This window comes from Eublepharis macularius, chromosome 7, assembly GCF_028583425.1.
Source record: "Eublepharis macularius isolate TG4126 chromosome 7, MPM_Emac_v1.0, whole genome shotgun sequence".
In the NCBI taxonomy this organism is placed as follows: domain Eukaryota; kingdom Metazoa; phylum Chordata; class Lepidosauria; order Squamata; family Eublepharidae; genus Eublepharis; species Eublepharis macularius.
This window is the reverse complement of record NC_072796.1, coordinates 50,706,216-50,731,417: the sequence shown is the minus strand read 5'-3', so window position 1 is coordinate 50,731,417 and position 25,202 is coordinate 50,706,216. Positions and strand designations below refer to the sequence as shown.

The window sequence follows — 25,202 nt, the reverse complement described above, 5'->3', positions numbered from 1 at the left end:
ATGGGCTTGAATGCTTTGTCCCCTGCCCAGCCACCTCGTGCATGCAAATTTTCCTCCCTTCCCAATTCACCAGTTAAAAATAGTGCAGTGTATTCTGATATTAATATTAATATTGGTTAATGATAGGGTTGAAACCTATGGTATGCAAGTCATGCAAAGTTTACATTGCACTATGAATATTTTCATGGTGTTGAATAGGGGTGTGCACTTCGGGTTCCTGGTTCAGAAAAAAACCCTGAACCAGGCCCGATTTGTAAAGATCCAGTATTTCCGAATCAGGGCCAGTATGTTGGCTCTGATTCGGAAATACCGAATCAAAACTTCCTGAAGCAATTCGGATTGCTTCGGGAAGCTTCAGGGCCTTTAAGGGTGCCTGGCCTCCCGCCCTCCCACCACCACCCCACTTACCTTGGGCAGTTCTTGTGGAGGCGCGGGCGGCGGCATTTGCCGCTGCCCTGCCGGCTGCCACTTCCACCACCACTTCAGCCTCGGCGGTGGCTCAGGGCAACAGCAGCATTCGCTGCTGCCCTGTGCTGCCAGCCGTTGCTTTGGCCTCTGTGGTGGCAGCGGCGTTCATGGTTGCCCTTCTGGCCGCCGCTTTGACCTCTGCGGCGCCGGCAGCAGCATTCGCAGCTGCCCTGCCAGCCGCCATAGATGCCGAAGCGGTGGCAGTGGTGCTGGCAGTGGCATTCACAGCTGCTCTGCCGGCCGCTGCAGAGGCCTCTGCGGTAGCGTGGGCAGCAGTGGTGGTGTTTGCTGTTGCCTTGCTGGCTGCCGCAGAAGCTGGGGCGGCGGTGGGGCTAGGGTGGCGGCAGTGCTGCCTCTGGTGTTTACTGCTGCAGAGGCTGCGGCAGCACTGGTAGCACAGGCACCGGCTGCAGCCTTCACCGCCGCCCTGCAGGCCGCAGCAGTAGCAGCAGAAGGTAAGTGGGGTTGGGGGAAGGGGGCTCAGAACGGAGGTGAGAATCTCTCTTTGGTATGCTCCAATTCATTTTGAAGCATTCCGAAGCAATTTCCAAAACCCGAACCCGAAGCGGCTTGCTGCTTTGAGTTTAGGGATATTCCGGATTGTTTTCCCGCTTCGGGTAAATCTGAAGCAGCAAAACCGAATCTTTTCCCCACTGCAACCCCCTAGTGTTGAAGGGAGTTGAACCGGCACAACATGCTGACTCTTCACCATGATCTGTTCTGGTCCAAATCTGTGTAATGACATTGAATTTAGGCTAAAATGTTCATGACTCATTAAATTTATTAGTCTGTAAAGTGCTATGAGACTTTATGTTGTTTAACTGGGGATAGCTCTTTCATATTTCCCAATAATAAGGTAGGCTGTGTTGCCAGAGCTTGGTTAACATCCGTGATCTTTTGCAGTCATCTCACAGTTTTTCTCCATGATAAGTGTACCGACCCTGGGAAGCAGGTATTGCAGGTTAAGGCTTATTGGCCTATATCCAACTAGACAGTTCTTGAGTGCCCTTTTCTTAAGAGAGGGCAGTGATTTCTGCCAAATCCTGTCTTCCACTGCAGCTTCCTGAGCCTTCTGATATTTTGTTTCTGTAGGTCTTAGACTCTCAGGAAGAACATAGTGGATTCTGCAGTGGTGCTAATGGGGAATCGGTGGAAAATGCTGTTGCCTTAAGATCACTCACATTTTATTAATGTGGTTGGATACTGGTTATTCATCTTCGTTCTTCTGTGCCTCCACACATGGGGACTGCGCAGGCGCAGGCCAGCCGCTGGAAGATTTTTCATTGCTTTCCTCAGCTCCGAAGGGGCCGTTGGGCGCGCGCCTCAGCGACTGTTTCCCGCCCAAACGGTCACGTGTCCCAACAGCAACCAATGGCCCCTTCCCTCAGTTATCTTCTTGCTGCCGCTAGAAGGGAACGTCTGCTTCGCAGCTCCGTACTTTATAGTGATTGCTTACTTCGTGATTGATTATTTCGGTATTGACTTGGATTTCGGACTTGACTTACTCTTCTTCTGACTGATTTGGACGGATTTTGGACTCGGTGTGTATTGACTCAGACTGTTATTCGACGACGCGTATTGCTGAACCCCTTAAACATGGCCTCTAAGGCCTTATTCAAGCACTGTGCTCAGTGCCAGATGAAGATGGCCCAAACAGATGGGCATGATCTGTGCCTTTTTTGCCTTGGGGAGGGTCATATTGTCCCAGCGTGTAAGATCTTCCAGAAGTTTACGCATAAGGCCAGACAGGAGAGGTCTATGCGCTTGAAGGCATCGCTCTGGCAGAAAGTGTGGGATGGAGAGGAGACTCCCAGACCCCCTTCGGTGGTGGGGAAAACTCCATTATCCTCCCCAAAGGCTGTCCTTAGCTCCTCGGCTGAAAGGCATTCACGAGCGGGCTCTGTGGCGTCTGCTAAGTCGGTGTCGACATCTCAACTGGCGAGTGTAGCAGTCTCAAGAGCGAGTTCACAGGTGGCGATGTCTCCAAAATCGCCGAGAGAAAAGGCGTCGTCGAAGTCGGATCCAAAGAAGTTGGTTTCGGGATCGGATCCGATGGGGTCGGATCCTACCTGCCTGTCGACTCCGACGCCGGATCCGAAGGCTACTGCGATTCCGAGACCACACACCGCTAGCAAGAGGTCTTCTGCTAAGAGGGCATCGGATCCGAGAGCCAGCTCGGAGCCGCTGTCGAAGAAGCCGAAGAAGTCCAAACATCGACAGTCTCGGTCTCCACGGCGCAAGTCGGCTGATGAGGTGGTGCTAGTATCTCCACGCACGTCTTCCCCTCATCTGAACTCACCAGACCGTTCTGCTCCGGAGGAAGTGCCGGATCCGGGTGCATATGTTGTGGTCTTGAGTGAGCATCGTTCCCCATCACCGGAACCGAGCCCGACTGCCCCTCGTTGGATCCGACGCACACCCAGAGAGTGCTCATCCGCGTCTCCAGCTTCCTCCACTTGGAGTCGACTCCCTTTCTCCGATGTGGAAAGTGTCGGTTCCGAGCGTTCCTTGGCATCACAACACCGGCAGGCCTCCTATATTTCACCTGCTTGCCATTGCCAATGGAAGGGGGCTCCTGCTGGGTATGACTCCTCAGATCTGAGGCCATCAACATCCAGGCAGCGTGAGTGGCTACCTCCACCGTTTCCAGCTGATGAGGTGTCGGTTCCTGCTTCTGATGAAGAGGAGGCTGCTGTTGACTACGAGTATCGCTCTGATTCCTTGTCGGAACCGTCTCCAGATGACAATGTGGCTCCCAGTACGAGTTCCCCTTATGAGGATCTGCGTATCTACGCCGACCAGATGGCCCGTATGGCAAAGGCGTTGGAAATTGATATCTCTTCAGCCATGCCTAAGACGAAGGACAAGCTCCTGTGTCGCATCTATGGTGACAACCCAGCTACGGTGGGTTTCCCTATGTTGGAGGGCGTGGAAGAGATAGTGGAGAAGGTGTGGAAGGTGCCTTCGGATCTGCCGGCTACATCAAAACGGATTGAGCAGATGTACAAAATCAAACAAGGCACATGGCAATCGCTTGTCAAACATCCTCCACCTTCATCCCTGATTGCTGTGGAAATCCAGCACCGACGGTCAGGTTCCTCTTCTGTCCCGCCAGACAAGGAGGGGAAGAAGATGGACGCCCTGGGCAGACGCCAATACTCCATCTTGACAGGTCTGCTTTTAAGCCACGGTACCCTACGAGATACAACCCGTATCAGTACCATGGAAGATACCAGCAACCTCCTTACTTCCAACATTATCCTGCTACTCAGCGCCATTACACTCCTGCGCAGCAACCCAAGAGGCGTAGGCCTTTCAAGCCCCGTCCATCTCAGCCTCCTGTTCAGCAAAAAGATCCGCAAGGAGCAGGGAGGCAATTCTGACGGGATGAACCAGTCACAGCCCTGACTTTCTCGGACAGGCTGAAGCCTTTCCTATTTGAATGGGAGTCAATAACATCTGACTCATGGGTCTTAACGATTGTGAATAAAAGATACGGGCTGGAATTCACTGAACTGCCTAGGTGTATCTCACCGTTAAGGGCTGTGAATAATACCATGGCTGAGTTAGAGAATGAGATCATATCTCTCCTGGCCAAGGGTGCTGTGGAGGAGGTGGCATACGAGGAGTCTGACAAAGGCTTCTTTTCTCGTTTCTTTTCTTGTTTCTTTCTGGTCCCCAAAAAGGATGGGGGTTTACGTCCCATTCTAGATTTAAGGGGTCTTACTGCTTTTCTAAAAGTGACAAAGTTTAAGATGGTCACGCTGTCCGCTGTAATTTCCTTGCTAAAGAAAGGGAATTGGTTTGCTGTCCTTGACTTGAAGGACGCCTATTTCCATGTTGGAATACTAGAGGAGCACAGAAAGTTTCTGGGCTTCGTTTACAAGCGAAGGGTGTTCCGTTATAGAGTGCTTCCCTTCGGCCTATCCACAGCGCCACAAGTATTTACCAAGTGTGTGGCTCCTGTGGTGTCTTTCCTTCGGGAGAGAGGCTGTGCCATTTTTCCTTACCTCGATGATTGGCTCATCGTGGCAGACTCTGAGGCTGGGCTTTTGCACACTGTGGAGTTAGTACTGAGCACATGCAAACGTTTGGGTCTGCTGGTAAATTTGGATAAGTCAAAACTGGTACCCAGCCGTAAGGTCTCTTACATTGGTGCAGTATTAGATTCAGTTGAGGGTAAAGCACTACTTCCACAGGAAAGAGCTAGGTCTCTGATGGGATTGGTTTCCATGTTCAAGAGAAGTCGTTTCCAATCTGTGCGCATGATACAATGCTTACTGGGTCATATGGCAGCTGCTACCTCAGTAGTACCCTTTGCGAGACTGCGTATGCGCCCGCTTCAAAATTGGTTTGTGCGGAGGTACGATGCTATACGCCACCCTCCGTCTCTCAAGTTATCCATACCTAGGGTCATTCTATCCTCCCTTGACTGGTGGCTGTCAGATGACAACTTGTTTAAGGGGACCCTGTTTGGCTATCTGCATCCTGAGGTTACAGTGACCACTGATGCGTCCCTGCAGGGATGGGGTGCCTATTGTGGTGCTGTGTGCGTACATGATGTATGGTCAGAAAGGGAAAGAAACCTGCATATTAACGTTCTTGAACTAAGAGCTATTTGTTTTGCACTTGTGTCCCTTGCAGCACTTCTACAAAACCATCAGGTGTTGGTGCAGACGGACAACACGACTGCCATGTATTACCTAAACCAGCAAGGGGGCACAGCATCTATGATTCTCTGCAGGGAGGCCACGCTCATTTGGCAATGGGCGATCCAGAATGGTGTGATGCTTCAGGCTATACACGTAGTGGGATCAGACAATGTTCGGGCAGATGCCCTGAGCAGGGTGCACATGTTGGACCACGAGTGGGGTCTAAACGCAAAGTACATTGGGCCGATCTTCCAAATGTGGGGCCAACCGAGCATAGATGTGTTTGCAACATCAGCAAACACCAAGGCCCGAATATTTTGTTCAAGGGCGGGGAGCGACCCCCTCTCTATTGGGGATGCCTTCCAATTTACGTGGACCCACAGGTTGCACTATATGTTTCCACCATTCCCGCTAATACCAAGGGTGTTGTGCAAAATAGAGAACGACAATGCAGATTATTCTGGTAGCACCCTTCTGGCCGAGACAAGTGTGGTTCCCCAAACTGTTGCAGATGTCCAATCGGACGTATGTGAGTCTACCTCCCCAGCAGAATCTTCTGCTGAACGGGAGCTTGTTCCACCACGAGCCCAAGAAGTTGCACCTGTCTGGCGGATTCTACCCCACCTGTAACTTATTCTGAGCAAGTGGAGAAAGTCATGCTAAACGCAAGGAAACTCTCCACTAGACAGGCTTACAAGCTAAGTGGCTTAGATTTGAGGCTTGGACGGCTTCAAGAAGTGTGATGCCTATTAGTAGCCCCTTGGGGTTCGTCTTTGACTATTTATGTCATTTGAAAGACCAAGGGCTTAGGGTTACCTCCCTAAAGGTACACCTGGCGGCTATTTCCATATTTCACGACCAGGTTGACGGTTGTACGGTGTTCTCACACCATAAGTCTCGTCAGTTTCTAAAGAGGATGTTTAATCTCTATCCTCCTGTGTCACCACCAGTGCCTCAATGGTCTCTCTCCCTAGTACTGTCTAGGTTGATGCTGCCTTCCTTCGAACCGTTAGCTACATGCCCTTTGGACTTAATGTTCTATAAGGTAGCATTTCTGGTGGCTGTAACATCTGCTAGGAGAGTTAGCGAATTGGCAGCACTTAGAGCTGACCCCCCATTTCTTCTTTTCCATAAGAATAGGGTGGTCCTGCGACCATGCCTCAAGTTTCTGCCCAAAGTGGTGTCCACCTTCCACCTGTCGCAGGAGATCACGTTACCTGTGTTCTTTCTGAATGCATCTACAATGGGAGAAAAGGCCCTTCACACTTTAGATTTGAGGAGGTCCTTAGCCTTTTATTTGGACAGGACAAAGGACTTCCGTAGCAGTCCCCATCTTTTTGTCTGCTTTGGAAGTAAGGACAAGGGTCACAAGGCATCGTCCCAAACACTGTCCTGATGGATAGTGTCGGCCATTACTAAGGCCTATGGTCTGGCCAGGGTGGATTGTCCACTGGGGGTCAGTGCTCACTCCACACGCTCTCAGGCAGCTTTGTCAGCGCTTATCAGGGGTGTGCCGCTTGTTAACATCTGCAAAGTGGCGACGTGGTCATCTGCTGACATGTTTGTAAAACATTATGCTATGGATGTTAATGCAGAGCAAGATGTTGCTGTGGCCAAGGCTGTCCTTCACTCCTTGTTTTCATAACAATACACTTGAATGCTCTGCTCCAATGCTGGAGACTGAAACTCTGTATATGTATATACGTATATAGTTTATTGAACAAATTTAATGTTTTTGAACAAGTTATTTATCTTGTGCTAATGTTTTTGGTACATAATAAAATTGAGTTGGATTTCACCTCACCTTCCTTATTGTGTGAAGCTTGGTACTCTCCCATGTGTGGAGGCACAGAAGAACGAAGATGAAAACAGGGTTAGCATACCTGTAACTTATGTTCATCGAGTTCTTCTGTGCTGACACACATCCCTCCCTCCTGCCCCGCTGTGAATTCCTATTACCTAAAATATATATATATATAAGAATATATATATTCTTCAATTGGTAATTATTGCAAAGGAGAATTAAATTTCTGTATGGGATAGCAGCGGCAAGGCTGAACTGAGGGAAGGGGCCTTTGGTCGCTGTTGGGACACGTGACCGTTTGGGCGGGAAGCAGTCGCTGAGGCGCGTGCCCAACGGCCCCTTCGGAGCTGAGGAAAGCGATGAAAAATATTCTGGCGGCTGGCCTGCGCCAGCACAGTCCCATGTGTGTCAGCACAGAAGAACTCGATGAACATAAGTTACAGGTACGTTAACCCTGTTTTATCTGTTATAGGCTTGAAAGAACTGCAGAATGAAATGTCATTTATTAAGAGAGTTATAGTTTATAAGTGACGCCTTTAGTTTCTTTGAAAATAGTTTTTTTTTTTAAAGTGTGTAATTTTTGATACAGGGTTCATTAAAATATTCAAATGTTTTTATGGAGATGGTGATAGATTCCTAGTTGTGAGACTGGAGTCGGCCTGGATCGGCCCCAGATATCCTGGAGCATGCTTTTGAAGCTTTGGCTGGATGGTTGAGGAAAAGTTGGCTGAAACTAAACCCTGCGAAGATGGAGATTCTGTATTTGAGTTGCAGAAACGTGGATTCTGGTCCTCAGCTTCCTGTACTCGATGGGGCAGCAGTTACACTGGTCCCAAGAGTTAGGAGCCTGGGGGTGATTCTGGATGCCTCCTTGACTATGGAGGCCCAGGTCACTGCAGTTGCCAGGTCTTTTTTCTGTCTTCGACAGACCAGGCAGCTTGCTCCTTATCTTTCGTCCCGCAACTTCACTACAGTGATCCAAGCAATGGTCACCTCTAGGCTTGACTACTGTAATGCACTCTACACTGGGCTTCCCCTGAACCTCATCCAGCAGATATAGCTGGTACAGAATACAGCAGCACAGGTCATCACCGGAACGTCAAGGTGTGAGCATGTAATTCCAGTATTGCGTCAGCTGCACTGGTTACCAGTAGAGTACCGAATCAGGTTCACGGTTCTGGTATTAACCTATAAAGCCCTTTGCAGACAGGGACCAGCGTATCTGCGGGACCGCCTCTCCCCATATGAGCCTCAGAGGACTCTTGGCTCTAATGGCAAACATCTGCTGAAGGTCCCTGGCCCCAAGGGAGGCCTGCCTGGTGTCGACCAGGGCCAGGGCCTTCTCGGTCCTGGCCCCAGCCTGGTACAATGCTATGTCTAATGAGACCAGGGCCTGGCAGGATTTATTATCTTTTCACCAGGCCTGTAAGACAGGTGTTCCACCAAGCGGAGCCCCCCCCCCGTCCAGTCGAGCATGGTCTGTGCCCTCCCCACTAGCGACATCCTCCATCTGTTGAGCTCCACTGTAAATGCTTTGGTGAAGGTGAAAGGGAGGTGCCTTGTGTATGCATATAGTGCATTTTAGTATGCCGCTGAGTATATGTATATGTATATATATGTATTTTAAATGTTAGGATGTTTATATATTTATAATTTTAAACTGTGTAAATCGTTAGATGCATTTTAAATGTATGTAAATTGTAATCCGCCCTGAGTTTGCTGGTGTGGGGAGGGCGGAATATAAATCTAATAAATTAAAATTAAATTAAAATCCAGGTTTAGATTTGGTGCTGGTTGCGATAGGAGGAAAAATTGGTTTTCCACTTTTATTCATTAATGATTATTTTTGGGGGGGGTTATTACCATTAGTTGCCTTTTATCCATCCGCCTTATAGTTAGTAATTGCTACTCTCTAGTTTAGTGGCACAAAGACTCTTTCATAATTTATATTACCCTATACATTTTTCTTCATTTCAGGATTAGAATGGGTAAAAATCCCAATTGCAAGCCTTATTCCTAACGTTTTTTTTATGAATCTCACCTAGAAAGAAAGATGGCAGTACCCTTTCACTGATGTTCCCGAGAGTCTTAACACTAATTCACTAACGCTGGGTAATATCTGGAGTTGATTGATGTTGGTGAAAAGGGAAACGTAAATTCATTAACTGATGATAAGTTAACATTTCAACTTTAAAGGTTAAAAAGTACATGTAACTGATGACTCTAGAGTGAATACAAGTTAGAATTATCTCCTGGTACTCTTCTGTCATTTATAAACCTCTTGTGTTTGAACTCTCATGCTTGACTTTAGTAGAGTCTATTGAGTAAATGAACCTTGCATTGTTAAGAGATCTTTCATTTTAGGCTTATATTAAATGCACTTTTTGAAATAAAATTGCAATAAATAGTAATGTTCAATACTGAAGCTAAGAATGCAGAATCTTTAGCATGCAGGTTATTTTGGATAACCCACTGGAAACAGCTCTTTTTTAGGTTGGCAACATGTATATACCTCTGATTGCTCAACACAGAATTGAAATCAGATTGTTTTTTTCCTTTTATTTTTCAAGCATGTGTATATAATCTGTTAATTTATACCTCTTTGAATAAAAAAGCAATTCTGAAGTTTTGAATTGGGCCATTGATATATTTATAGCACCATCCTAAGTGGAATTGCATCCTTCTAAATCATTAACATTTTTGACAGCACTTAGGATGGAACTATTTAGTGTTGTGTATCTGTTGTCTAATCTGCTGTGCTGAATGTCAATGAAGAGAAAACTCCAGCTGAACAAGTGCAAAGCCCAGTGAAATCAGGAGCTAGGAACTAAAGCTGTGTTCCATGAACCATACTGAGGACATGGATAGTGCAATGCACTTCTACTTGAAGACCCCAGCCAAACTTCCTGGAGGTTTCTTGAAAGTGGAAACTGAGCCACCACTCAGCCTGCAGTCAGTCACAGGAGATAGGGTTCAAAGCAATTTAGGTAAAATAAACAGGAATACATGCACATTTAGTGAATGCACTGTAATAAACTGCATGCTGATCCTTCTACTGAAACATTCTGAAGCAAATTAGCATGTACATAAAGAAGCTTTCTTATAGGCAGCATCAGAGCTGGGAAGAGACCAGTAGGTTGCCATACCAAGCAGAATTCTTGAGAGCTTCTGTAGCATAGTGGTTAAGCAGTTGGGCTGTGAATCAGCACTGTACTGGTTTCAATCCCACTACTGCCATGAGCTCAGTAGGTGGCCTTGGGTAAGCCACTCCTCGCAGGCCCAGTTCCCCAGCTGTATTGTAAGAATAATAATAACATTGTCTTGGTTCACCACTCTTAGTGGTGCACTAATCTGCCTGAAAGAGTTGTATATAAGCACACTGTTACTATTATTAAATACAGTGCTATATTTAACTTTGTTTTACCTGCTTTCAGTGCTGTTATGATCGCAAAAGATTTGAAGATCAGTATTGCAGCTGTCTAGCAAGTTGAAGCATAGTGGATGAATTGAAGTGGAAGCATGTGCGTAGCTGCTTGTGACAGCTGCAAATTCTGGAGAATGGATGTAGCGGTGAGGCTATTCAGTGCAGCAGAACCTGCAGGGCCATCTAGAGGTAGCCAGTTAGGTGCCCCCTGCAGGGCTGGCATGAAAGCCAGTTGCCCTGTTTTCGTTATGGAGTGCAGCCTTTGCCATCCACGCTTTGCTAGTTCCATGTTGATTTAGATATTTCACAAATTAGTTCCATGTATTCCCAGGATATTGTCATCCATAGAAAAGTTATTCGTTCTAGTTTGGAAAGAGAATATCACTGCTCTAAATTAGCATAATCCTCGAAGATTATGAAAATAGTTTAGTACCAGATGGATTATCCTGTGCTTGCCTATTTTGACAAGGAAACACAGTTTTCCCCTACACTGTTTCTAAGAAGGAAGTTAGAAAAGGCTAATTTGTTCTATTGAATTTTCTCCCTTCCTATTTTAATCTTTTTGTGTAAGTAGTTTTCAGTCCATGAGTTGGGACCCTCACATGAGTTGTAGATCCCTACCTGATAGGTTGTGTGAACTTCTATAGAGCTGCCATTTTTGCTCCACTTTGGAAGAAGTGTATGAGAAACACATAGGGGCAGTACAACTGAATGAAATGATTTTTCTTTGCACTACACCATTACCCCTTTTTTTTTTTTGATCTTGACTTTGGTGTGGCCCTCTTTTATATCCTTTTTGGAAGGGTCTGCTACAAGTGAGCATCCTTTGAGAGCAAGAGCACCATTTCTCCTGCCTGTTCTTGTGCACACACTGAGATGAGCAGCAGGACACTCAGTGGTGGAGAAGATTCTTTTTAGCAGAGGCAGGTTCAGAAAACCCCCTACTCACAAAAGTGTTTCCTTCTTTCTGTTCTCCCAGCCTGTCCTCTCACACCACTAGTCAGTCTTCCAATTCGCTATGTGGGCTTGTATCATCGAGCCCACTTCATCATTGAGGTCTCAAATCCTCTTCCAGTCATGTGATTTATTTATATATCATATTTATACCCGCCCACCCTGCGAACGGCTCAGGGAGGCTAACAACAAGGAAATATTAAAATCATCAACAATGATCTAAAACCCATATTCAAAATGAGTACAATCAGGGCTTTTTTCTGGGAAAAGAGGTGGTGGAACTCAGGACCGTACAATTATGCCACTTTGGGTCAGCTGGAACAAGGGGGGAGTTTTTTAAAGTTTAAATCACCCTCGGTGAAAATGGACACATGGCCGGTGGCCCCACACCCTGATCTTCAGACAGAGGGGAGTTTAGATTGCCCTCCACGCTGCTGCTTTCAGCGTTCCTGCTGAAAAAAAGCCCTGAGTACAATACAGTGAAGATACTAGATTGATTCTGATCTCACATCACTCACTTACAAATATTAGTGTAGTTCACAACATCCTGTTCTGCCCTGTTTAGGGTAGGTCCTGATTTTCCTTCACCTGTCCAGCCCCAATAGCTAATTCTGTTAAAACTAAGGGGTTTGTATTCATATGTATCAATACAAGCATGATATTTTGATTTTTTCTTGTACTAAAATATAGAACTGTGTAATCATGCATTTAGAGCAAAGCCTGTGGATTGTGTGTTATCACTGGGTTGGATCCTACCAACCATGAGTAGAAGGTGGTCATGAAAAGGGATTTTTGCTGGCCCTTTAGCCCCCTTGAACACCCTGAGAACTTCAGTTTAGACTCTCTGGTATGTCATGTTATGTGACATGGGGAGGCTCAGTAAGAAGGGGGAATCAAGATAAATCTCACCTTCCAGTCATGTACACTAGTGATGTAGGAACTAGACTGACAGACTAGGATCCGGGTGACACAGGTTCAGTTCCTTGCTCTGCCATGGAAACTCGCTGGGTGACCTTGGACCAGTTACAAACTCTTAGCCTATCCTGCCTCACAAGGTTATTGTGCAGATAAAATGGAGGAGAGGAGGATGATATAAGTCTGTTTGGGGTCTCCATTGGAGAGAAATATGAAGTATAAATGAAGTAAAAAATTTTTTAAAAGCAAGCTTACTTCTGAAGGTTGCTCTATTAGTGTGTGAGTGAGGCATTTTTGTCCTGTTTCCCTTCCATGTTGTAGTCATGCTACATGGTGTTTGTTCAGGAAGGTTCCCTGGCCCTCAGTGGGGCTCCTCAGGTGTACAGGTCTCAGAGGAAGGACAAGGTAGGTAAGAACCATTTACACACGTCCTTCCACTTAGAGCCAAGCTACAAGTGACGCATGACACAGGTTGGACACTTATCAGCTTTCCTCAAGTTTTGATGGGAAATGTAAGTATCCTGGTCTTGCAGCTGTAATGGAGAGCCAAGCTGTAAAACCAGGATGCCTAAATTTCCCATCAAAACTTGAGGTAAACTGACAAGTGTCCAACCTGTGTAAGGCGTCACTTTTAGCTTGGCGCTTAGAGTTTGTAAGATCCAACCTATTGTAGGTAAGGGCTTATCAAAACTATACTTTGTCAAACAACTGATTTGTCTAGAATTTTGCTTACACTTTTAAAACTATCAATTGATCTTAAATGAAAATATCTAAAGTATTTGGCTCAAATACATTTAATATGGGCTTACTTTTAGCACAACCTAGAAATTCAGTCCACATATTATTCTGACAGTATGGAAAACAACAAAAGTTTCCATGCCATGGGCATTTTAATTACAATTGCTATTTCTGTGTATCTTGATTATAATAAAATAGTATACTACTTTTCAACAGGAAATGTTGCCAATATAACCTTGTGTGTTAATTTCCATGCTCTGTAATGCAGTCAGCATCTTAGGTTATAACGAAAGCATTTGCCCCACTATATTCATAATTATTAAAACCTATGATAGTAACAGCTAGTTTTTGACTGTAATTATTCTCCCTCTTTATTTTAGGTGTTCCCTTTTAACTTGCGAAATTATAATGCGCATAGATCAATACTCTGGAATTCTTTGGCTGGATTGATTTCTTTCTCATGAGATTTACATTCCAGTTCTTATCAAAAACCACTTTGTCCCTGTTAAAATGGTGCTGTTGAATGGCATTTCCATATGAAATGAAGGGGATATCAAATACTCGGATTAATTTGGACTCTAAAATGGCCTGTACACTTTCAATTAATCTGTAACACATTTGTTGTGCTGAAGCATGGGAAAATGCTGATCTTTTAAGACTGACATGGACTACTGTGTTGCTTTTGGCCTGATTACCAAAGCTACCTGTTGAGTTCAATAATTAAAGGGTTTTTGAGGGTAGAAATAGTTTCTGCTACTTAGAATTTACTAAGGAATAATTTATCTTGGGAGACAATATGCAGCTTTTATATTATCTTTTTGCGTTGGATAAAATTATGTCTTGAGTACTTTCCTTGTGGTTAAGAAGATTTAAAATCAGGCAAAATCACTGAACAGTGTTAAAAATGAAACCTGATTTTGTGTGTGAAGCTTAGCTTTTGACTTGGCAGAAGATATTTCATAAGCAAAATAGGAATATCATATACCAGCTATCTAGCAATTGCTGCATTTTTTTAAAAAAAACACTGACACCGAATATGGTGCTCTCTCTCTATTCAAAATCATGTCATTATGCCAAAGAATTTCATTAAAATAGCTAAACTTTAACATGGTTCTTCAAGTCTTCTCAGCATCATTTGCTGCAGCAGCTCCGCTGGGTCATTTATTAACTTTAAATTACACTATCGCTGCAATCCTAAACAGTTACTCCTATCTAAACCCATTGATTTCAATGGACTTATACTGAAGTAACTCTTTGTAGGATTGCATATATCTATACACACCAAAGCAGATATAACTAAATGGCAACAAGCAATAGACATTGTACTCTGTTGTAGCAAGAAGATCCTTCCATATTTTTTATTAATAGCCATTTAAAAATGCATTTTCCATTGGCTGCAGACATTGAAATGGTATATTAGTCAAAGCTTTTTGAGTGAGAGCAAAGGAAACTTATTGTGCGATAATGTGTGATCAGAAGTGTTCATTCTTCCTAAAATGTTTAACAATATTAAATATCGGGTGATAATTGTGCCCTGAATGGCCTTTGTGCCTCATTTTATATGCTATTTGTGATTACAAGAAATTTTATTCTATAGTCTTAAAGTGCTTTCTTTGTTGATTTTAATGCAACAGATATAATCAACAATAAACATTTTGTTCATATGTTCATTTAGAACCCTATTTTTGTCCTTCAGAACCTTTATCTGAACTTAACTTTGTATGTGTTGACTTAAACAGAAACCTTCATTAATGCAGTGCTCATGGTGACAAGAGGGACCCAATTACATCTCCGTACAAACTGATAGGGATTTCTGCATTAGATGGACATGGACTTACTGATATCTAAAGTATTAAATCCTTATTTGCATGTAATAAATACTTCAAAATTGCATTGTCAAAATCCATAAATTATTTCCGTCAGTGGAGACCTCATTGCATCCAAGGGCTTAATGTGCTTATTGTTAGATGCCAATCAGCCCTTCTTTGTCAGAGGCATCACAGCTGTTTAGTAGTACCAAACTGGATTCCAACTTAGGTATTTGCTAAACTGATGAAGGCTTTAGCTGAATGGTAGATAGTTGTTACTTTTCAGTTTATGAGTGTTGTTTCAGATATTTTTTAAAGTTAATTTAATATCTGTATTTGCTTATATTTAGTACTTGGGCAAAATCTTCAACAAAGTTTAGTAAATAATTTGCACATTAGAATCTCATACTGTTTAACTGGAAATATAAAGAGTTTCATCTATATAACAGAGATTGTGACTCTTGGGATACATAGAAAGTATGGTTGCAATATATAGATTATTTTAAACCATATTTTCACTACCATTAGGAAGGTTTTGTGTATTCTTGTTGTAGAAATATATATTTCTAGTGAGTTGAATGATGAATGTATGTGCATATAAACTGATATATAACTCTTATAAACAGATTTTTTTTCTGACAAAGGGAACTCGACTCTTGAAAACTTATACCCTGGAAATCATTTACTGGTCTTTAAGGTGCTACTAGGCTCGAACCTTGTTCCATCTGTCGCAGACCAACAGAAATTATTTTGTAAATAGAAACAATTTAGTTCAAGGCAACCCAGTTGTCTCCCTGCTTCTCTCCTCTTGTCTCTCCTCCTTCTCTACTCGGAAATGCTGTGCAGTTTCAATATCATTTTCTATTAACTACATTTTTTAATAAACTCTACTCTAAAACTCATCATGAGCCATAGTACTTTGTACATATAAGTAACTTGCCTTGCCAAAAAGCTACTTCTGAAGATTGGGGTCCTTCTAAAGAAGTCATGGGGCCATGAGGAGTGGGGGTAAGCCATGGTGGGGTAAAATGTAGAAATGTAGGGAAAATGTAGAAATTTGGGGGCAGGGAATTGAAAGATATGAAATTCTTAATTTCCTATCAAATCAAAATCCATTTCCCCTCTTAAACAATATAAAATGCATCATTTATAATTTAGATAACATAACATTCTATGACTGTTCCATATTTCCATATTTATGGAATTTAAAGGTATAACTGTCTAAGATTTCTACAAGCAAAATTGTAAATATGTCCAAGGCTAAAGTGAGAGAGCTGCAAACTGCTGCACCCTGTGCTGTCTTAGCACATTTCATTCATTCCAAAAGAAGAATGTTATGATAGTTTTTAAATGTTCCCTATTTTTTCATTGAAAATGAAGTCCTCCATCTTTCTTTATGCTACACATTCTGATCAAATAAATCTTTGACTTAAAAAATATTTCACTCATTCCAAAAGAAAAACAATGTTTCATAGGAGTTATTTGAATTCTTTCCCCAAATTGATTGGAAATTTTTGGAAGTGAGAGTCCTGAAATGTTATGCTATGCATTTTGAATGAATAAACATCATCTTTTAATATTTCACTCGTTTCAAAGAAAATATTTCTCTATGCACACTAAAATTTCTTCAAGCTAGGAGAGGTTGTCGGGGTTGGGCAGGAAAACAGATCTCCCCCCCCCCTTGATTTTTCTACAGTTTTTTCCAGGGCTTCACATTACTTGAGAGACAAAGAAGAGATGTGGCTAAAGCCACATATCTGATTAGTGGAGCTCTGACTAGGGCTGTGCGATTAGTGGAGCTCTGACTAGGGCTGTGCATTCTGGCCCCGCTTCGGAATACCAAAGCAAAGCTTTCTGAAGCATTCGGAAATGCTTCGGAAAGCTTTGGGGCTTGTTTAAAGGGCCCCGCTGCTGCTTGCAAGCAGTGGCGGGGCCCTTTAAACATCAACCCCCACCTCCCCCACCTACCTTGTGGTGGCTCTGGGCCAGCTCCTCTGCTGCTGCACTGCCACCACCCAAGCCTGCGGGGTGGTGAGGGAGGTGGGGAAGGCTGGAGCCGCCAGAGGAGCCGGCTGGCTCCAGGCCGCGCAGCCTTGTGCTCCAGGCCATTGCGGTGGTGGTGACGGCAGCAGCCCGCCGCCCAGCTGATAACCCTCCTGTCGCCAGGTAAATGGGTGGGGGTTGGAGGGATCTCCCCAGGGTTGGGTGGTGGTGGAGAGGTCTCCCCAGGGGGGTGGGGGTGGAGGAGTTGCCCCAGGGAGGGTGGTGGGTGGGGGTGGGGAGTTCCCCCCCTTACTTCAGTATGCTCCGAATCTGCATACTGAAGGGAGCATACTGAAGCGATTTCCGGAACCTGAATCCGAAGCGGCTTGCCGCTTCAGATTTGGGGGTATTCCGGATTGGTTTCCCGCTTCAGGTAAACCTGAAGTGGGAATACCAAATCTTCCTGCCCGTGCACAGCCCTAGCTCTGACCTGGATGACCCAGGCTAATTCAGTTTTGTCAGATCCCAGAAGCTAAGCAGGTCAGCTTTAGTTAGTATTGGGATGGAGACCATAAAGGAAGTCCTGGGTTACTACGTGGAGGCAGTCAGTGGCAAAACACCTCTGAACATCTCTTGCCTTGAAAAGTCTATGGTGTTGCCATAAATCAGCTGCTTTTTGACGGTACTTTACACAAACACAAACACGACCAATGATAGTTTTTTCCGAGGTAGTTTTACCTCGTGAGAACAAAGCTTGTCTTTTAGTCAAGACAGGGAAGTACATCTGCTTCTACAAGTTATATTATCTTTGAGCATTCACGTGATGAAACTTGTCAAAAGCACACACTTGAGGTCAATTTCTTACTAGCTTTAGAATGCTATGGTTCTTTTAATAATAACTGTACTTATATACCATTCTTCTTAGTTCTTCACCCGGAGCGGTGAAGAAGTTAGTGTTATTATTATCCTCACAATACAGCTGGGGAGCTGGGGCTGAAAGGAACAGCTTACCCAGGGCCACCTACTGAGCTCATGGCAGTAGTGGTATTTGAACCAGTAGAGTGCTGATTCATAGCCAAACCGCTTAACCACTGCTACAGCAACTCATTATCAAGATGAATGCTACACAAGAATAGTAATTGGAAAAAAATCTAGAAAAAACTTTTCTTGTTTTGCAGTTGCTGTGACTGGCTCATAAATGTTTGCCGAAGAAAGAAAGAACTCAAAGCACGGACAGTATGGCTTGGATGTCCTGAAAAATGTGAAGAAAAGTATCCAAGAAATGCTATAAAAAATCAAAAATACAATATATTTACATTTATACCTGGGGTAAGGCTACTAATGATTCCTTAAATGTGGGCTTACTTTATGTCTTTTGTAAGTTGTCTCTGTGTATTACACTATTTGAAGTAAGTCTTCTGAAGTACTTAATTGTTCAGTCTTTCTGTGCTTTCTTACTCTTTCAGGCCCTCATCTTCACCAATTTCCCATTTAGATATCTTTCTGTATCTAGGAGCATTGAGTCAGAGGCTGCTAAATATAAACTAAGGGAGATCAGTGTTGAGCATTTCTGCAAGAGCTACAGAACTGAGTTTCTGGGATTAAAACTGCTTGCTTTTGAGCAAGAGGAAAGGATAACAAATTGTAGTAATGTGCATGTATTTTACGTATACCTGAATGGGGAGATTAAATTCAGCCACAGTATGTTTTTTTCATTTTTTTAAAATAACAAAACAAATGCAAAAAATGTTCAACAACAAATCCTATCAGTCTTGTGAAGAATTTAGGATGTGATCTTACCAAAGTTAAGCATAATCTTTTAATAAGATATGTAGAAAGCTTTTAAGGGTATGTACACTTGATTTTGAATAATTTGGCCTAGCTGGAGGCATGTTACAAAAGCATGGATTTCCATTTAAAGCTATATGGAGAAATCGGGAAATGAAGTGAAAATTAAGGATATCTTTGTATGTTGCATGTTCTATGTTGTATTCTAGCAAAGCTTTGACATGTGTACATGATTATATGAATTTGTAGGCTGTGTCCAGAGATTAAGGACAAACTCTGTGGTGAGAATGGTTTATTTTCATGCAAACAAACCAAAGTTTGTTCATGACATCTGAATACAGCCATATTTGTATACTTGTTCTTGTGTACAAAATATGGCTTATTAAGGAGCTTAAATTACAGAAAATTCAGGTACATTTTCTTTCTCTCCTACATTTCTTAAATGAGGAATTTTCATTAAAGTTGAATTTTTAAGTATGTTTTTAAAAATCTACATTACCAGAGTGGCACTGAATCAGGCGCTTATGAGAAACAAATATTTGTGTTTAATCATCTTTTTTGCCCACCACGAAACAACTGCCCTATTTTTTTCTTTTTTGCATTTAAAATCATTATGTAGAAATGTTCCTCACAGTGTGTTCACTTTAAATGCAGAATAAATTGTCGAAAAGTTCATTCTCTAGTATAGTTAGTGATACAGATTATAAGAAAACCCATAAATGTGGTAATTGTTTTATATAGGAAACAGTTCTGTGGTGTTGGCTATTATGTGTTTTACAACAATATAGCAAAACCCTGTATTAACTAAATCCAGTTTAAAATTATGTTCTGTCTCTTCAGATTTTGTTTTGCCTTATTACGGTTTTCAAGATGCGGAACTCTTTTCAATGCTGACAACAATAATTTGTTATATGTTTTGTGCAAATCACAAAAAGGCACAGTTTGGCATTTTTCATTCCTTGACTAATTTAGTCAATTCTATGACTTTAGCATTCATTCTTTGGATAGCCAACCTTGTTAGTTTCTAATTTAATATTTGACTGAAAAGTAACTCTTGAGGGAGAGGTGTTTCAATGAGTATGGAGTAAACAGGCCATTATATACTGTGCCTTTTACTGCAGTAATAAATTGTCTTGTTCTTGTTGACAAGAATGCTGCGTCTTTCAAATTTTAGTTTCAATGCAGATTTTCTAATTGTTATATATTGGCTTTCTCTGCTCCCCATCCTGCCCCCCAACACTATTCAGCTAGCTGGCACATGCACAGATATTTCTCATAACACGCTTTTATACAACTTATGAAAAGCAAGTTCATAACATAGTTGATTTGCCTTTGAGAATGTTAATGTCATGCAGACAAATATTTTCATCTTCATTGCATGAAACCAACACTTTCTCCATTTACGCTTAAGAAAGCTTTCCCCTAAAAGTCATTAAGTGTACATTTAGTAATTGATTACTATGGTTAAATGCACAATGTGTATTTCAGAGGTATAAGCAAGAGCATGATGCCTACAATGATCAGTCATGATTTGTGAACACCTGTTGACTTAACATAGACCAAATGCATTATTAGCCTTGGAATATTTTTTCTGAAACTTTTCCTTAGGAAATTGAGTAGTTTGAAAGCATTTTGTAATTGCACAGTTGGAATCCTATTCTGGCTTTAGTATGAATACAAATTACTGAGCTATTAATTGATGCTAACTGGGATTTTAAATTAATTAGTGGTGAGGCAGGAAATATTGTTACCCTGCTGAGATTAATTTATACAAGAATTTAAACATTCTAGAAGAAAATAATCATGTTCCATTGTAAATATAAACACAGTATTACTCCAGCACAGTTCTTACTATCCATGCACATGCTCGTAAATCAGAAATAACTGCTGGACCAATTGGAATATCCTTGTATTGAAATTTCCATAATATTTTGGTTTGTCTGGAGCTTTTATTTGATTGTGCTATGTTTGCATTCTGCCCACCAATAGACTTTTGGGTAACACTTTTTAATTTTATAATAAAAAATGAAAATCCATTTCCAATAAATCAATTACAATAAGAACGGTGGAGGGATCATGTAGAATGAAAAACTTTTACCATGCTGATTTTATCATCTATATATCTAATTCTCACTATGATCAATCTGTGGATATTTAAATAAAGAGATGAGCCATGAACAGACATAGTAGATCTTTCTGTGAACCTGAGAAAAGTGGTAGGTTTGCAAAAAATATGAAATCTAAAAACATGTGCACGAGGGGTTAACACCCTCCCTCCAATAAGAGAAACAACACGTGTAAATGAATGCCTTCTGAGATCACAGAGGCCACTGTGGGGGTTGCTAAGCAACCACAGCAATGTTACCACAGTCTTCAGACTTTGCTTTCTGTCAGTTAAAGGTATAGGGAAAGCCTTTCTCTGTCTGTTTTGACCTACCAGCCCATCCTTTCTCCCCCTCCCTTCTGCCCTGGAGGGGTGGACTCACTGGGCCAAGCCAAGCTTCATCCACTGAGTAACTTACTACCATGCAATTTGCACAACTCACCCAGGTACAGTGGTGGCTATCAGTTGAGCAGATGCCACACATCTTGTCTGGGCCCAATAGCAGCCTCTGTAAAAATTGCACAACATGGCTGGGTTCAGCAGTGGCCACCATGCACCTCACTTGAGCAAATTGCTACTCCATGACTTTTGCAGCTGGGCCAAACTTTTCCCAGGGATACACTGCCAGAGGAAGGGAATGAGGTAAGGCTATAAAAGGAGTGGTGTTGTAATGATTAGAATGAGACTAGAATCTGAGAAACTCAGGTTCAAATCCTCACCCTGCCATGGAAGATTGCTGGGTGACCTTGAACCAATCATTCTCTCTCAGCCCAGGCTACCTCGGGGGAGGGGTTGTGTGGATAAAATGGAGGAGAGGAGAATGATATAAACTGCTTTTGGTCCCCACTGGGGAGATGAGTAGGGTGTAAATGAAGTAAATAATAAAGCTGAAGATGAGGGAGGTAAATAAAAGAAAGGTTTGTGAGTGAAAAGAAGAGAAGGAAGCAGGGGAAGGAGTGAAGATATGGAGGTTACCAGGAGAAAAGTGAAACAGTATGGAGAAGAGGATATGGGAGAAAATGAGGTGACCCCCCCCCCCTTCCCCACAACTCTTTGCAGGTTCCCGTCTTGTATTCACTATTTTGTACCATTTTAACTATATACACTATAGACCCTTATAATTAGTTTTGTTGTGTTTTAAAAGATACCACACACAGGGTATATATATATTACTGTCATGATAAATGCTTTGGACAGTTATTGTCTATACAGTCATCTTTTTTAAAAAAATCATTATTCAGAGCTGTATGGTGTATGAACTGCCCATCAGAAACCTGTATTTTAAACCTTATCTTGGCGATAAACTTCTTCAGTGGTTGTTATCACTAGCTATCTACTCCCTGTCTATAATATACAACAGTAGGCCAGAACTGTCTTCATAATGTGCATGCTAAGTCTTTGGACACACTCGAGTATAATATAAAGGTTATACTCCAGGATTGTGGATGAGTTCTAGAATGAGATTTTATATTGGGATAGTTAACATTATAAAGAGGGCTGGCTGTTTAATATTTAATATTATGATTAAATGTTCAGGTTACTGTTTTTTGCTTTTTTAGGATTAGTACAGTTTGAAAGAAGTGGTGCTTCCATAGGTTCAGAAAATGAAGCAATAACAATGTGATAGTGTAATTTGGTTAGAGTTGCCTGTTACATAAAAATGTTTTTGAAAGCACCGTTTTCTGTTTTTTTCCCCTTTCACTTTAGGTTTTATATGAACAGTTCAAGTTTTTCTTGAATCTTTATTTTCTCGTTGTCTCCTGCTCACAGTTTGTACCAGCGCTGAAAATAGGCTACCTCTACACCTATTGGGCTCCTCTGGTAAACAAAAATGCTATAAAACTACTTCTAAACTTTGTTTGTTCTGAAAGTAAAATGTATGATCTTACGTTCTATGCAACAGTGGGTTCAGTGCAGATAAAACATTTCTGATCCCTGAGTGATTAAGAGATCAGGAACATCTTCTCAGGTTTGTATGCAAATCCTTGCTCTAATGCTCAAATACTACCTCCTCTTCTCTTTTTTGTATTGTACTATGGGTACTGCTATGTCTGACATGTTAATTTAACACTAGATTTTGAAGTCAAGCAGATTTCAAATTTCCTAAGCATTCATATCCATATAGATGTAACATTAAACACAGTGATAAATTTGAGGGCAGTAGAATGTGAGAGACTGAGGAGGAAGAAGAAGAAAAGCCGCCTGTGTATATGAAGGGGTACTCTTGGTCCTAAACTATGATCTGTAATTTCTGTATAGAGCCACAGTAAAAGAAATGTGGCTCTGATTCTGAATTCGCTAATAATAATAGGAATGTGACTTCAGAATGTATTTAGTCAAAATCTGATCCACATATGATCTGTTTGTTAACCTTGAAAGGCTAATCTCATTGAAATTGCATACAATTAACTTATCTGAACTGACTGGGCCAGATCTGCCTGGTTTTCTGGTGGCATTGTGATGTCTGCAACTGCACTCTTGTTTAAGTTCCTGTTGGCTCCTACTTTGGGAACTGGAACATGTTGCTGATAATCTGTTTTTATGGTGTTTTAAATGTTATTTATTCCCTGTATTTTATATATTCTGCTGTACTGCCCTGAGCCCACTTGCAGGGAGGGCGGGCTAGAAATCAAATAATAACAATAACAACAACAACAATTTGTGATAGTAAACGATAGGGTTGGGGCTGTGAAAGTTGAAAGTGAATGACTCGGTAGGTATGTACTTGAAAAAACTCACCATCCAATCAGAATGTTTAGTTCATTTCCATGTAGTGTTTCCCTGACTGGGGAAATGCTACCCATAGAAGTACCATTCATACTATGGGCTCATTCACTTGGGGAGGGGGTACATTCTGGATCAACAGTTTTGCTTCTTGGTGTTAGCTCAGTAGTAGGAGCAAGCAAATGTGGTCTTACATCTGCTTGTAGAATGCTGGGGGTCAAGTAGGAGCAGAGATTTTGACATATCCATTACCTGTTCCTTAAGTTTGCTAACCTTGTACCTGCAGATGTAGTAGTTAAAAACTTTGCTTGTATATTTTGTAAGGAGGGAATGGCTTCCATGCTGCTGGAAAGCAGCCACAGAACATTCGTGATGTACTGCTATTCTCTGCCCTTTTCATGGTAGACAGCCCTCCTTCTTTACAGGATGGAGTATAACTAAGATTCCTGATTCAATGTCTGAGATCTCTGCATCTGAAAACTGCTTGGCGGGAGACACCCGATTATTCATGAGTCTACCTGCTGAAGTATAAAGTTGGGTGGGTGTATTTTTTTATGGAGTATGCAGACAAAAGGTGGTAAAAACATGGCTTTCCATATGTTTTCTTGCTTTGCTCCTGAATCATTTGATCTTTTTCTTCAGGCAAGCCTGTTGGGTCAGGTACTGCAAAATATGATATGTTGGGCAAAGGCTTGAAGAAAAGTACTGAAATGAATGAATCTAGTAGCATTCATATGTATGTGCAGGTTTAATGCCAGTCACCATTTCTGTTTAAACTGGGATCCCAGCAACACTGGGATCCCAGCAAGGTGGAGAGACAGAGAGAAGTAACTCTACCATACTGCCATGTGCTTGTTCTGCAAGGCTGAATTTTAATGACCTATAAAATGATGACCCTTTTCTCAAGTCTCTCTGCAATTTGGGAAGGAGGGTGTGGCTGGAAGATTGAAAAAGCCATGGCTTTTGAATTTGAATTTAATGCCAAACTGAACAATGTTACTACAATATTAAACAATCTGAACAAAATTATTAACAGAGTGGAATAATCCTGAACCTCAGTATACAGTGGTTGTGCATATCTCTACTAGACACTTGAATGTATTTGTGTATGGAAAAATTATAGATAAACATTTCATGATATTTCTGAAATATTATGCATTTTTACCAAGAAAAAATAGAACATGGTTCATTAAATGTGCTATAGCCCGCTAGCTTTAGAACTGCTTTATTATGTGGTCTAAAGTACTGTGTATTTTCTGTTTAACAAGAAAACATCGATTAGTGTTAAGAGATTAGTAATTCGCTTACCTTGCTTTTTGAATGTCACTGCTGTTGATTGAAATCTGCCATTCTTTGCATGATGAGAGAGCAGAATCTAACCACAATTAATGGTGCCTATTGAATATGGAAGTGCTCTTCAGAAAAATCACTCACAAGTAATGATGTCTCCCGTATGAGAATCAGGCTTACGAAATGGCAGGAATTAGCATGGTTTACAAGACTCCACAAAGATGTTACTTGGTTGCAAAGCTCAGTCTTTTTGACTGAGGATTCAGTTCAGAAGACTGATGAGGCCATTGCATAGTTTCTTACTATCATATGCTCTATTAGAGTGCCATAGACTGTGCTTGTGTTAAAGAATAAAATAAGCCACCCTATAGAGGGGATAGTCAGTTTCTAAATCAGGCCCAGTTGTATATTTCGGGAATCCCTGGGCAGAGAGTGTGCATGGGCCCCTCTATGCCTACTACTAGGTTCCCCTTCTTGTCCTCCCACCCACGTGCCTCTACCTGTCTGTATGTCCTTCCTTTGTCCACTCACAAGCTCTCCAACCACCAGC

The 25,202-nt window shown here is 42.2% G+C and overlaps 1 protein-coding gene across 2 annotated transcripts in view; it reads left to right on the top strand.

Moving 5' to 3' along the window:
- Positions 1-25,202, top strand: part of ATP9B (ATPase phospholipid transporting 9B (putative)) — a 243,284-nt gene that overhangs the window by 27,279 nt on the left and 190,803 nt on the right. For both annotated transcript variants that reach the window (XM_054985070.1, XM_054985071.1), the window contains exons 3-4: positions 17,925-18,075; positions 22,346-22,459. In XM_054985070.1, the coding sequence (XP_054841045.1) occupies positions 17,925-18,075; positions 22,346-22,459 (265 nt within the window). The remainder of the gene's footprint in view (positions 1-17,924; positions 18,076-22,345; positions 22,460-25,202) is intronic.